This window comes from Leptodactylus fuscus, chromosome 5, assembly GCF_031893055.1.
Source record: "Leptodactylus fuscus isolate aLepFus1 chromosome 5, aLepFus1.hap2, whole genome shotgun sequence".
Classification (NCBI taxonomy): Eukaryota; Metazoa; Chordata; class Amphibia; order Anura; family Leptodactylidae; genus Leptodactylus; species Leptodactylus fuscus.
Window position 1 is genome coordinate 128,504,126 of NC_134269.1, and position 15,636 is coordinate 128,519,761.

At 41.6% G+C, this 15,636-nt stretch overlaps 1 protein-coding gene across 1 annotated transcript in view; it reads left to right on the forward strand.

The window, feature by feature from the left end:
• AASS (aminoadipate-semialdehyde synthase) overlaps positions 1 to 15,636 on the forward strand; it is a 52,484-nt gene that overhangs the window by 9,586 nt on the left and 27,262 nt on the right. The window contains exons 3-6 of the mRNA XM_075274233.1: positions 10,255 to 10,431; positions 13,340 to 13,424; positions 14,367 to 14,434; positions 14,589 to 14,735. Coding sequence (XP_075130334.1) covers positions 10,255 to 10,431; positions 13,340 to 13,424; positions 14,367 to 14,434; positions 14,589 to 14,735 — 477 coding nt within the window. The remainder of the gene's footprint in view (positions 1 to 10,254; positions 10,432 to 13,339; positions 13,425 to 14,366; positions 14,435 to 14,588; positions 14,736 to 15,636) is intronic.

Here is a 15,636-nt window from a genome sequence, read left to right on the forward strand (position 1 = left end):
CCCCATCCCCCTTCCAGGGACGCCCGGGTTTACCTGCCCAGGCCCCCCCTTTCCTGCGTCCCCCACTGGACTGGCAACCTCCTCACTCCCAACACCCCTCTCCCTTCTCAAAGTCCCCTAACTCGCCTGTCGTTACAACCCTTCTCCTGCGGCCGAATGACACTGTAGATAGCCCTGAGCAGACATCGGCGACATCCCCGACGGACATGCAGAGTCCAGAGGCCGCAGCCGCCACGGGACAGCAGGTCGAACCGCCGTTCCAGACCGTGGCGCAGGCGACCCCCTTTCCGGCCGCAGCAGATCACTGCGGTCCTGTGGTAAGCCCACACAGGCGGGGCAGCATACGCACTTCTCGCTGCCCCAGTGTACGGGCGCTGGTTCAGGATGCTCTGGACCTCTGAGAGCTGCCATGTTCTTGTGGACGCTGGCCGATAGCTCCGCCCACATAGAGAAGCGGCACCCATCCAGGTGAGCTGCTGATGGGGCTGGGATGACGTCATCCCAGGTCCTACAGCGTCCCAGATACTGCAGCGAATTCAAAAGTGAAAAGCATCGGTCACAGGAGGGAATTGCGGTGGTGTACAGGAATTCCATGTAGCCTATCGTTCAATCCGGAACCCAAGGTATGTATGTGCACAATTTCAGCCAAATCCGTTCGCCCGTCTAGGTGTCATTTCGTCCCCTTTCCAACCCCCCTCCCCATCCCCTTTGCACCCACCCCCGCATCCGCGGCCTCAGCCTCCTCCCCTGCCTGGGGTTAGGCGCTAGGCCCAAGAGGGCAATAGGGAGTTTGTGGTTTGCTATGCTAAAAAGTGTGTGGGATTGCAGAGCTGGTGGTATGAGTTGTGGTTTTGTGGGGGTCCTGTCAAAAACGTATGTCTGCGATTGTGACGAAAAGTAGCCTATTGTTCAATTCTGCCTAGGAACTGTTTGTTGAAAATTTGAGCCAAATCGGTTGAGCGTTTTTTTGTGTGATTGAGGAACAAACATCCAAACTCACAAACATCCAAACTCACAAACATCCAAACTCACAAACATCCAAACTCACAAACATCCAAACTCACAAACATCCAAACTCACAAACATCCAAACTCACAAACATCCAAACTCACAAACATCCAAACTCACAAACATCCAAACTCACAAACATCCAAACTCACAAACATCCAAACTCACAAACATCCAAACTCACAAACATCCAAACTCACAAACATCCAAACACACAAACATCCAAACACACATACTTTCACATTTATAATATTAGTAGGATCATAGGGGGGATGTGGCCTAGCACTGAAGACTGCTGGACGTGTCTTCTCTCGGTTCCTATTTCATTACAGCTGACCTGCGTGATTTTGGCGTCCCTACCCGGGTACCACACCTGTTTCCACCTCCCTGTTCCTCACTGACCTAGGAGGCTTCACCCATCTGAAAGCCTACCCCTGCCTGTACTCTGGAGGACCGAGCCACATTTAGTAACAAGCCGAGGTCTGCCTCTCCTGCTTAGCTCCTGTCTGAGCTGACTCTGCACCCGGGCCTGTACCTGACTACACGGTCCTCCACTGCCAAATGCTTTTAGAACTGCACAGCCCTGCATATAAGGTCTGTGTAAGTGGTGCCTTCTCTCTTCTCCTCATATGTGAGCTTGCTATCCTCACTCCCCTCCTTCCTGAACATATACTGTCCCTGCTCTGGCTTCCTTATATCGCTGCTGCCCTCATTGTCTGGTAGCCTTCACAAGTTTCTGGAAGCCATATGGGATTTCTTGCCTTTATACTCTGATCTAATCTTCAGATAAGGCTTGGTTCACACATCAGTATACCATCCGTCTGTTTGAATTCAGTTTGAGACTTTAAAATGGACTGATGTACATACTGATTGTATACTGGCACCTTTTTATGCTGATAGCAAATTTTTCCATCCCCAAGAGGACAGATAAGGGGATTAAATGTAGCAATTGTAAACAGAGTAGAGATAAGTAGATATAATAAATGTCCTTATCTCATATAATAAATGTCCTTATCTCTACTCTGTTTACAATGCTACTTTTAATCCTCTTATCTGTCCTCTAGGGGACTGACATCCTTTGCTATCAGCATAAAAAGGTGTCAGTATACAATCAGTATGTGCATCAGTCCGTTGTTAGTCTCAAACTGAATTCAAATGGACGGATGGCATACTGATGTGTGAACCAAGTATAACACCTCTGGAGCCCCCTGTAAGTACTGGCTGGACTGAATACTCTAATCTCTGCTAGAGCTGCGACATACTGGTTTCAGCTGTGGAATCACTGCCTGTCTCTCGACACATTTCCAGCTCCCCTGTGATGTCTAGTTAATATCTCAGATCTCGGCCATAGCTCTCCCACTTGCATGGTAGGCTTGCTTTGCATTTATCACCCCTTCTCCTGCTCCGTTAATATAATGGCTACTCGTTCCCAAAATCCAAGGACCTGCAAACTTAGAAATAATCTGAAATAATCAGATCTCTGTGCCTTTCTGCTTTGTTGGTGGCGGCTCCCCTCACAGTAGCACGACCTCCCTCACTACTTCTGAACAAGACCCCATGGTGGACACTGGGACAACCGGCATGAATCTCACAGCTCTCTTCACAAAATTTAACGCCTATTTTCTTTTGAACCCTCCAAAGCAGTGGCTGACTTCACTAAACAAATACAGGATCTTGTTTCTAGGGTCTCAGAAGTGGAGGTTAGGATGAATGAAGTGACTGACATTTTAGAGGAGGATAAGATCCGCCTTGATAACTATGCTCTCTTTGAGGCTATTGATCTAAAACTGGAGTAAAATAGATCCAGGAGAGCCAACATACGCATTAGAGGCAAACCTGGATCAGTGACTACCCCGAAAGAAGCGGTCACAAGTCTGTTCTCAGCTCTGCTCCCATTGGTTGACCCAACCTTATTCCACATGGATCACATTCATGGAGTACTGGTAAACCCTAAAAACCTGAATGTACCCAGGGACATTATTCTTAAGTTGCATTACCTGGAGCTTCATTATCAAATCTTATCTCCATCTGTTCACCTCTTTGCTGACTTGGCATCGGACACCGTGGATAGGACCATGTGCCTTAAAGAGGACCTTTCATCAGGACCTACTGCTGGAAAGCTGACAGTGCGCTGAATTCAGCGCACTATCGGCTTTCCCGATCTGTGCCCGGTGTAAAGTGCTATCGGTCCCGGTACCGTAGCGCTTTAGTGTCAGAAGGGCGTTTCTGACGGTTAGCCAGGGATGCCCTTCTGCCCAGCAGCACCTATCACGCTGTACTGTGTGAGCGGGGAGGAACTCCCCCTCCCTCTGCTCACACAGCTCGTCCATAGATGAGTATTATCAGGAGGGGAGGGGGCGTTCCTCCCCAGTCTTAGAGCACAGCGCGATAGGCGCTGCTGGGCAGAAGGGCGTCCCTGGCTAAGTGTCAGAAACGCCCTTCTGACTGTAAAGCCCTACGGTACCGGGACCGATAGCGCTTTACATCGGGCACAGATCGGGAAAGCCGATAGTGCGCTGAATTCAGCGCACTGTCAGCTTTCCAGCAGTATATAGAACTGCCTGTGCCCGATCTGATGAAAGGTCCTCTTTAAAGAAAGCCCAGATATGCTACTGATGGGGCTTCCCATTCCACATTGCGTATACCTTTAACAACATAGACTACACCATTCGCTCCCTGAATGAAGGACTCCACATCTTAAGCTGTGAGGGACCCCAAATGGATAATCCAGATCTTGCTCTCTTCTTCAGAGACCTCTAGGTATTTGGCAACCGAAACACAAGTAGCTGTTGGGTCTAGTCTGACCTCTACAGTCTACAAAGGCCCCTGTGCCTCCCTAATAATTATATGGACACGTGTTGCTTTCTTTTTTTTTTTTTTTTTTTTTTTCTTTACGGACTTATCTACCTGTTTTTCACGTTATTTGTCTATAAACCTACTATAGCTAATTACCTGCGTACCTGAACCCTACTTTAGTGGTTATTTTCTATCTAGTCACATTTATGGTCTTACTATTTCTACGCCCACCTTACTTTACTAGGGCGGTCCCTGGTTTTATGCACTATGCTCTTTAGCTGCCTACCATGTATAACGTGTTTCTTTTGCCTTTGTTCTTCAGGCTTTTCCATGGCGGTGGTCCCCATGTCCTCCCTATGCCTTGTACAATTGCAGGGTCTGCTCTTTGCCATTTCTCCTCTGTGTGTACACCCTGGTTCAGAGTTTACTGTTACATTTTATTATAGTTGATGTTTTTTGTTCCCTACAGCGCTACACCTCTCTTTCTCTGATACTGGTCTCCTGTATAACACTACTTATGGACATATGACTTGCAAAACCCTTTTCAAATACATAATCAGCTCCACTATACCCTTTACCCATGTGTCAGATTATCTCCCGTAATGTATGGGGATTTAATCCCCCTCAGAAATGTCGCAAGACATTTCTATAATATGAGCAACTGCAACTAGACCTACACTTCAGAAAACCCACTTCACCCCCACCTCATTCCCTAAATATTTCCATTCCTGTTATGCCGTTATAGGCCATGCCCCTAACCAGTCTAAGAGCAGGGCAATGGTGGTCTTAGTTCCATTGCATGTTGACACCAGGGCTGTCCAGGGGAGTTATATTATTATTCAGTGTCATCTCTATGGCCAACAACTTTGCCTTGTCAACTCTTACTTCCCAATGAGTCCTCTGTAGCCTTTTCTCATGAGTTATATACCCTGTTAGAACAATTGGATTTTTTAAAACTAATCCGGTGTGAGGATTTAAACTTTACTGTTAATGCAAAACTGGACTGCTCCTTCCCCTTCTTTGGATAAACTTTCTCTATGGGAGGGATAGATAACGCTCTTCACTCTCTTAATGTTGCACACACTTTAGCACAACTTTTATGAGAGCAAAAAGGGCTATACCTACTTTTCTCAAGCCCACCACCATTATGCTAAAATCGATAGGATCTTCCTTACTTCCTCAATGCTTCCTGACCTCATATATGCTCGCCACATACTGTGTGCGTGGTTGGATTACAATTTAGCTATGATTGACATTAATGTCCAGCCCCCACCCCTATCCCCTCCCATTGGCGTTAAAAGGATCACCTATTACGAGATTCTAACATAAGATAACAAATCACTAACGCTCTCTCTGAATTCTTTGCACACAATAATGCCTCAGACATGGGCCCAGCTATTAACTGGATGCTTACAAGGCAGTGGTTAGAGATATCTTTATAACTGAGGGCTCTCGCCTAAAAAAAAAAGAGGTCTAAAGTCCAAGACGACTTGGAGTATAAATTGGACTCTGCTAGTCAGTTTCAACACTCTTGCATGTATCAGGGATGTTAAATTTATAATTAACTCTGTCCTAACTTATAGGACAGAAAAGGCTGTATGATGGACTCAAATTAAATTCAATAAACTAGCGAACAAGCCTGATAAACCTCTAGCCTCTAAACTTGATATACCAAATAGAAGAGTCTGGTGGTAGACGGACTTCTAATCCCAACTCCAGCTACACTCAATTTCACCAGTTCTATGAGAATTTGTACTATGCTCCCATCTTTATATGACCCCCGAAGATTGCCTCCTTTCTTCATTCACTTCTCCTCCCTTCTATAACTACCACTCAAGCCGCCTCCTTAAATGCACCCGTAACTAAGGAGAAATTGGATAATGTCATTGATGCTCTTAAGAATGGGGAAACCCCTGGCCCTGATGGTTTCTTCTCCCTCTACTATAAAAAGTTTAAATCCTTTCTCTCTCTCCACATCTCCTGCACAAGTTTAATCATATTTTGCAAAGCGGTAAGTTTCCACACGATATGGTCAGTGCATCCATAATGGTGATCCCCAAACCAGGAAAAGATTCCACTACTCCTGCTTAATTATAGGCCTATTTTGCACTAATTTGCATCCACTTTTTGGCAAGTTTTGGTCTCCCTGGGTCAATAGGTCTAATACCCAGGCCTGTAGTACTGTCTTCAGCTTTAACTCTGTGATGTGGTTGAATGTTATGTTTTCCCCCCCTTAGCAGGGACCACTCTTCCCTCTCCATCCTTACCCGTGTGATGTAGCAATGCTCATTTCTTTCTTTTTTTTCTCCCTTTTTATATTTGCTTTTAGTTATTTACCTTGTTTATTCATAGCCTCCTATTCAACCTATTATTCTTGATAAGATGTTATGTCTATATACAATGCACTGTTCTCACCTTGGACTGTTTGACATATCATTTTTCTGCATTACTGTCTTTCTGTTGTTGTCATTCAATAAATACTTTTAAAATTAAAGCCATCATGGGCTATTTGAAAACCTTCATCCGTGAGCCATCCGTTCACTGGCCGTGCTTCCACCTTGGCCGAAGACTGTTTGCAAAATGTAAAGAAAGGTTGCAAAAATGTAATTGCTATTGAGCTTCTTAAAGAGGACCTTTTTATGTCGTCCTACACATGTGGTTTTATATACCGCTAGAAAGCCAACAGTGCACTGAATTCAAAGCACTGTTGACTTTCTGTTATGTATTCCCGGGCTGGAGATATCAGTGGCGTCATTTTCGGCACCGATCTCTTCCCACTGTCAGAAGGGCGTTCCTGAGAGTCTAGCTGGGCTGTGAGGAACACCTACCCCCCTGACAGTACTTGTCCGTAGCCCTGCACTGTCGGTTTTCTAGTGGGATATACTGTTATGTAAAACTCATGTGCGAAATGATATATGAAAGGTCCGGTCTGCTTGGATGGCTAGGACTGTTTATTCTTGTTTCTCTGTTTCACACTGTAACCCCAATAGGCTAAGATCTATAGTAGGCCTGGGAGTCTTTGTTAGGCTAAGGCCCCACGTAGCGAGCCGCAGCCAAAAGACGCTGTGGAAAAAACTGCAGTGGAAATACATCACGTTTTTTTTCCTGCACTACTTTTCATAGAAAGTCCCCCGAGTTTTCCTCTGCAGGTGTTCTGCTTCTATTATACGTATATGGAATATGCAACAGTTTTTGAAATCGCAGCATATCTGCTGCTGATTCTTTTCTGCAATATGTGAATGGGATTAGCCAGAATCCCCTCCACTTTGCAGGTACTGTAAAACACTACTTTTTTGGTGTTTTTACACTGTGTGGGGCCTCAGACTTAAAAGGGTTTTCTCTCCAACCCATTTTATCCACTAGCACTTGGTTATCTCCGGCGCTAGGGATAACGTGAAATGAATGGTGCCCCAACTGCCATACCACAGCTCTGATCAGAATGGGATAACGTTCTTTAGTGGGAAAATCCCCTTTAAGCCGGTCTGCCATAGTAACTCGTCTATACCCTGTCTTTGTGTGTCGCAGGGTGACAATCTCTGTCAGATCCTTTAGATGCCACAGCTATACTGCTGGAATTGGAGAAAACTGGCACTAGTTTATGATAATTCGGCCTTTGGAGATCAGAACATTGTCATAAGGACTTTTGCGAGCAGGAATTGTTTGTTTCTTGCAGAGTTCATCTTGACCTGCCAATTCACATGTTCTTTTGCATAACGCTGTAACTTTCTTAAAACAAGCACTCCAGTCAGGAATGATCGATGCTAAAATTGTGATGGTGTTTCCTTCCTCTTCTAATACTGAAATGTGTCATGTGTGCTCCACCCTCACCAGCTCATAAGAAGTATAAAAAAAAGTAACGCTGATGTTGAGTTTCTATATACTTATAAGATACAGAGGCCATGAACTCTACTGTAGAATTCTCTTGCTTATTGTAAGTGGGACTTCCACTTGGGTCTAACAGCAAATGGCAGCAAATCTGAGCTGTATTCTCCTTTTCTATAGGGGTAGGGGTGAGCTGCTTCCTAAATGTCCCAGTTCATGTTCAGGAACACTATTACTTTAAGTGCTTAGTGAACATAAAGGATGGTATTCATTGAAAGGACAGCAGATGATACATAAAGGCAAGCAATGTATAACAGCGTCTGAATAGTAGTTATGAAATGTAAGCGTTTGGTTTCGTAGAGTCACCACTGATCTACATGAACACATTTTAGCTTTCAAGGGTTATAAAGTGTCACTTCATAAGGACATCGACGTCGACTGAGCTCAGCCATTCATTTGTTTTAAATGTAACAGTGTTTCTTCATCTTTTACTTTTGTTCTCGGGTCAACTATCTGGGCATTTATTGCATTTACTGGGCAATGCTGTTCAATACATGTAACATTTAGAATGAAAGTGTTTTGTTCCAGTGATTCAAGGACGCCTTATGTTACCAGAAAGATACATTTTCTCTCTTACTTGTTCAAAAACTAATAGAGAAGAATACGTCAAGTTTTTCTTTCATTGATGTGCCTTGGAAAGAAGAAAAGGAGACAGATAGTTCTTTCCTCTACAATCAGTTCACCTCTCTTGAAACTGGAAAGAAGTAAAACTTCAGAACTAAGAGTTATTATTAGGATAAAATAAAAGACATCTTACATGGTTAAAATCCAGATACAGTAAACTTTAAATTGTGATGTGTTAAAAATGTATTGTGATTCGTCAAACCAGTCCCAACAATTCTGTTCAATAACAATAGTGACTTAGAACATAGATTGAAAACATCACAAAAGGTCAACTATGAAATTAATAAAGGGTAGAGAGGATACATTGGCTGGTATAGACAATACTTTACATGTAGTTATTACAAACTGGTTCTCACAGAGGATTATTATTATTATTATGAGGAGACTGGAAGTAAATGCCAAGGACAAGCTCAGCATGGTTGGTGAGCTATTAATAGGTGAAAATACACCGTAGACCTGATGATTCTTGTAAAACTTTCTTCACACTTATAGTATCGACGGAAATCTAAGAGAACTAACATCCCACAAGAGTGCACAATGGAAAATGGGGGTTATCTGGTTGGAAAGAGTTTCACCTTCATGGAAATAGGTGAATTTTTACTGGGCAAATAAAGGGGAGTCAATTCGACTGCAGTCTGGCGAGGAGAGGTTCTTCAGTAGTCAATCGCTGGAGGTTTAGCCTTTTCAGGACCAGGCCAATTTTCCTTTTTGAATTTCCGCTTTTCCCTCCCCACATTTTTCAGTTCACAGAGTCACCTGATGGCCTACTGTTTGCGAAACAAATTGTACTTTGTAAAGACATCATTCAATTTCCTTTGTAAATTGGGAAGCTGAAAAAAAACAAAGTTGCACCAATTTCTTACTTTTTACGGTAAACCCATAATAACGTTACTTGTATTCTGTGGGTTAGTACGATCACAGGAATACCAAATTTCTATAGTATTTTTAATGTTTTGATACGTCTTTAAAAATGAAAAACTATGTAAAACATGTTTTTGGGTCACCATATTGTGACACCTGTAACATAGCACGCTGATTAAGAGACGGGGGTCTCGAAACGCGTCGGCTATGATGCGGTTTTAACCACAGTATTTTTCCTTATCTTCTTCATGATCTCTATGTCATTGTTTGTGGAACCTTTTTACCCTTGATGGATTAAAAGCTACATTTTAAAATAACAATTCTGGTTGAGCCGATCCATCTTTCTTCTCTACATTACTACTGTGCTTCTTACTACATATTGTAGGCTTCAGACATGCCTTCCACTTTGTTCTGTTAGCACCCTGATGTGACCTTTCTCAACCAGATCTGCACACCACACTGCTCTCTAGAAGAGCATGGACATTGGAGCAGGATACTTTTTAGCATCATGGTGCGATCTCTGCCTCCCATTGAAAACAATGGGAGGCACAAGCAAGGGGTCATCTACCGGTTATTTTGGGTTGGAATCTGCTCCAAAATCAGCAGCAAATTCTGTTGTATGAATGAGGCCTAAGTGCCATAGTGAAAATACTTTTTTTCTTGTGTTGAAATGCAGTCTTGCTGCCAAGAATCTCAAATTAATCTACATGAAAATAAGCTATACAATGCACCCAGGCTGTGGACACATCTGTCAGAGCATCAGTTTTCACCTGCCATATTTCACCACTATTTCACCTGTAATTTCTGCCTCCCATTCATTGGTAATGTTAAATTGCTGTAAGTGTGTATTAAAAGACGTAGCAGACCTGAGGTCTAAGGTGAAATTCTTGAGCCTTAATGCAAAATTTCTAATATGGCCACTGAACGCTACGATATGTGCCATTCAGAAAACTGGTATATATTATGTGACAGAGGAACCTTTGGGGTCTCAGATTCCAGGGTTCTGTAGTGTCTATTATGTTTGCACCCCCTATTGTTATATCTCCACCCTTTTTCTAATACAATTTCTACATATTTTTTAAGGACTATATCAAAGCTGGTGGATTTCTTCAGGAAGACATCTCTGAGGCATCGCTAATTGTGGGTGTAAAGAGACCGCCAGAGGAAAAACTCATACCCAAAAAGACTTATGCCTTCTTTTCTCATACTATCAAGGCTCAAGAGGCAAATATGTCATTGTTGGATGAAATTCTGAAACAAGTAAGTAGACGAAATATTCTTTTCATGTACTGTTACTATTTGATATAGAGTCATGTACTGTGCTTGTTATCCATGATATGTTTAGGTCCACTTTAAAGTTATATTTCTTACTATTCATTAGAAATCTGACTTTGGATCAATTTTATAATATTCTTTCATTAGAAAAAAAAAAAAGCTCTATTTCAATCTTTTTTGTTTTGTTGCAGTCCTCTATAGTTAGTCTAGATTCTGCAATATTGGAGATGAGACCCAATGAACATAGGTGCAATCACCCTGTTGGGGCCAAAATACGTTGTTTTTTAAAAAAAGAAAAATGTTACGTTTTTACAAAATATTTTAAAAAATCTAAAAATTCAACTCTCCACCTCCTTTCCCTAGATTACAAATAAAATTTAGGCATCCCTTCTTCCAAAAATGTCTGAACTATAAAAATACTTATTCCATACAGTGAACATTGCAGAGGCTAAAGGGGTTATCCAGTTTTTGAAAAATATAGACTAGGGAGGCAGCCATAATGAGAGAGGATAGAGTGGATAATTTTTTTGCAGTTTGGAAGTCATATAGGTCTATATTATCCACTAGCATACAACAAAAACTGAGTGTTATTGCAATAGGTAGCAGCTGATAATTTACGCACCTATCCACGTGCAGTGTGCTTTTTCTACTCAAATCTATGGGGATCTATGAGTCCATTGCAAAGACAACAGAATTTGCTGTATGATAAAATTACATAGACTAATCCACACACTCTCTTCACAGGAAAGAACAGAAACTCTTGTGATGATTAAAAAAGCTTAGATCACACAGTTCTAATGAAGAACATAATGCTGTGGCCTCCATGACTGTATACTTATATTCTCTTAGCTTATTTATGAGAATATAAAAGGGAAAATAATGACATTGTCCTTCAAGCAGACTGAGATAGTATGAATTCTGTTAGACCATGTGATGCTGATTCTCCAGATTATTGTCTCTTGGGTAATACAGTTCATTCCTGAAATGGCAGGAGAATTGCCTGCATCTCTAACCATTTTGTTATTTTGGTGGCAGGTAATAAAGTGAAAACACTTTTTTTTTTTTTTTTTTTACATGTACCGTACATACTCGAGTATAAGCCGAATTTTTCAGCACAGGTTTTGTGCTGAAAAAGCCCCCCTCGGCTTATACTCGAGTAAAAAAAAAAAACCATATTTTTCGGACTATAAGACGCACCGAGGTTTTAGAGGAGGAAAATAGGGAAAAAAAATTTTGAAGCAAAAACTGGTAAAATATTTAATATATGGGAGTTGTAGTTTTGCAACAGCTGCAAGGCCACATTGACAGGTGACCCTGCAGCTGTACGGGGATGCATAGAGTGTTTTTTTTTACGGGACCAGAAGTACTTTTTAGTTTACCATTTTGGGGAATATCTATTGCTTAGATCACCTTTTATTGAAAAAAAAAACGGTGGTTTATGACATATGATTTTCTACTTTTATATATATATATATTCTAGGGACAGGAGGTGATTTAGAACTTTTATATATTTCATATTTTTATTATATATTTTTAAAGCTTTTTTTTTTTTTTTTTTACTATTTTATTCCCCCCCCCCCCCCCGGGGCTTGAACCTGCGGTCACTTGATTGCAAGTCCCATAGACGGCAATACAACTGTATTGCCGTCTATGGGACATTCTGTGTATTAGTATTACGGCTGGTCCTAGACCCAGCCGCAATACTAATATATAGCAGTGACAGGCCCGGGAGCCTCATTAGGCTCCCGGCTGTCACCCGAACAGGTCGGCTCCTGCGATATCGCCGCGCAGGAGCCGGCCTGCATCTTTACAGGTACGGGGGAGGCACAGGTTCGGGGGAGAAGGGGCCGCTGATACTGACCCGGCATCCGCTGTACTAGAGAGGCGGATGCCCGTGGAGGGATAGACGTTGGGGCCTGAGACATCGCTGCCCTGCCCTGCATGAAGCCAGCGGCGGGGGGATGGAGGAGCGGAATAGCATCGCCGCTGCTGGCTTCATGCAGTACAGAGGAGCGCAGCGATGTCGCAGGCCTCGGCACCTGTAATGGCATCTATCACTTGCCGGCTTCCGCCTCTCTATTACGGCGGATGCCAGGCGCCACATTCGGCCTATAAGACGCACCCTTCTTTTCCCCCCAAATTTGGGGGGAAAAAAGTGCTTCTTATAGTCCGAAAAATATGGTAAATTATTATTTTTTATTATTATTATTATTATTATTATTATTATTTTATCATATATATAATATGTGTATATATATATATATATATATATATATATATATATATAATTATTTTTTATTTTTTTTAGGAGGGGGGTCTATGACCAGCTGCAATAGTAATGTATAGACTCTCTCATAAAATAGTGAAAAAGAAAAGAAGCTTTAAAAAAATAAAGTAAATAAAAGTTCTAAATCCCTCTTTTCCCTAGAATACATATAAAAGTAGAAAATGACTGTGAAACACATACACATTAGGTATCCCTGTGTCTGAAAGTGCCCGGTCTACTGAATATAGGATATCTGCAGTGCTCCTGTTCCGTTGGGAAGGGGTTAATAGGAGCACTGCAGATACCCTATATTCAGCCAGGCTGAATTCCAAATGGGGGAAAAAAAAACCTCAGTCCTCAAGCTCAGGGAAGGGGCAGACAGACAACCAAAACACCCCCTCCCCTTTCCCATCACCAAGCAACTACTGCACCCAAAAACTCCGACCATTTTAATTTTTGAAATTTTCCAGTAGCTGCTGCATTTCCCCCCTCGGCTTATACTCGAGTCAATTAGTTTTCCCAGTTTTTTGTGGTAAAATTAGGAGCCTCGGCTTATGTTCGGGTCGGCTTATACTTGAGTATATACAGTATATTAATTACTAATTTGTTCATTCTTTTTCCCCAAAGGAAATTCGACTAATTGATTATGAAAAAATGGTGGATCATAGAGGAATGCGAGTTGTGGCCTTTGGACAATGGGCTGGTGTAGCAGGTACACGGCCTAATTTTCCCTGAAGTGAAATTGATACCACTTGGTTTTATACATCATATATCTTACTCTTTCACAGACCTGTATCGTAATATGAATCCATGGACATATTAAAAAAAAAAAATTGCAAACTTTTTACAATAAGAAAGTGAATATAAAAAAAAAAGTAAATGAAGTTGATATTTCATTCCTAAAAAATCACAGCCATGTGTAAACAATATGGCCATAGTAGTTTTGTTCTACTGACATGTGAAGAGATTGTCTGTCTGTCTGTCTATCTGTATGTTTGCGAGTTTTCCTTATGCTCTGTTGCCATATATGTGTCTGGCCTCTTTGTGCTTTCATGTATGTCACCATGATAAGATCATAGTCTCGTTTATGACTAATTGACCAATAATCCCGGGTAACTGTCGTCGTCCTAATTAGTTAGGCTGAGTGCCAGGCACTAAAGAACGCACACCACTCTATGTATTGGTATTCGTTCTTTTCTCAACCACAGAATGTATGCTGACGCACTTTATTTAAGAACGCAGGAGTTAAATAGTAGCAGAGAAAGGAAGTGATTTGACAACAACATAAATTTTCATAGTCATTCCTGATTGGTATGGGACATCTCAATCAAACAGAAAAAGTTTAAGCAGTGCCATATATAGCCAGCTGCTTCCAGTCCTGCGTGATAACCTTGGGGAGCTGTCTTGTGGCAGCAAGCCAAGCATTTGTTTTTCTTGCGCCAATCTTGGATACAGGCGTCATCTTATCACTTAACATTATACCAGTTTCAAGCATAAACAACTATATCTAGCATTTAACTTTTAAGGATAACAATGTTTTTTCATACATTACATAATTATAAACTTCACAACCGCACAGAGAAAAGTTCTGCTATCCCAAGAATGGACTGTAAGCCATAAAACTGAACTGAATATGTTCAATCTGTCTATGCAGGAATGATCAACATGCTGCATGGTTTGGGCCTGCGATTTCTTGCACTCGGACACCACACTCCATTCATGGTTAGTACAATCGCAGTTTGCTGTTTGCACGTCCACATTGATTTCTGCAGTAGAACCATACCAACAATTCATTTTTAGATTTTAAACATTTGAAAAATGTACATTGGATTTTTCCATGTGATTCATACTCTTAATGGAATAGTGTCTTTTGTAGCACATAGGTATGGCTCATAACTACAGAAATAGCAGCCAGGCTGTACAGGCTGTCAGAGATGCGGGATATGAAATAGCACTCGGGTTGATGCCAAAATCCATGGGTCCTTTGACCTTTGTGTTTACCGGGACAGGAAATGTTTCAAAGGTAAGAAGGTAATTTTCAATCTTTCTCTGCCAAGAACATATGTAACATATGCATGAAATGATGCCAACTCTATATGAGGTCAAGGGGCAGGATAAAAAGTTCTACTTTTATAAAGTTCCATGTCTATGGAATGGGCAAGCTGCAAGTGACACTGGGAAAAAATATCACTGTCTGTTATCCTTAAATTTTCACGCATACAATTGCGGGTGATGCATACGCTTTTTTTTGTTGCTACTAACAGCTGTATCTTAGGCTACTGGTTTTTATCTTGTTTCAAAGCTGAGAATATAGTTATTTCTCATGGATCCTTCTTCCAGATGGGATTGGCCCCTGAAACCTGCAGCAGGAGATGGCAATAATTTATAGTTGGGTTCCCACTACAACAGCCAGGATGGAGTAGAAGTTAGATCCAGGCTGTTTAATCTTTTAGGTACAATGAAGTGGCATCTAAGTGGTTGACAAAAGCCTCTCTTAGCCATAGTATCCCCCTGCTGTTCAACCGTATGATACCTATGGCTGCCATGGTGCCCGGAAACCAAACCACAGCCTCTGTGCATGAAGTTTACATATAGTAAAAAAAAAAAAAAAAACCTTGGCAAAAAATACTTTATAAAAAAATTACCATAAAATAACTCAAAATTTTCCATTTACCCCCATGAAGTTCTTTACTAATGGCTGGAAAAAAACCATACATTTACATACTAAGCATCACTGACACTTCAGCCAGCTTCCTTAAAACTTGAGAGAGTAAGATTCCAGAGTGAATGTGGGTGGAATAGGGGAACTCAAAAGAGAAGAATTTTTCTGTTATAAGAAACATTTCAAAGTTTCTTCTTTTCGTTTGTAGTGACCATTAAGGGGGTTGGCCAGGAAATTTTGTTTATTTATGGCTTGTGCTTAG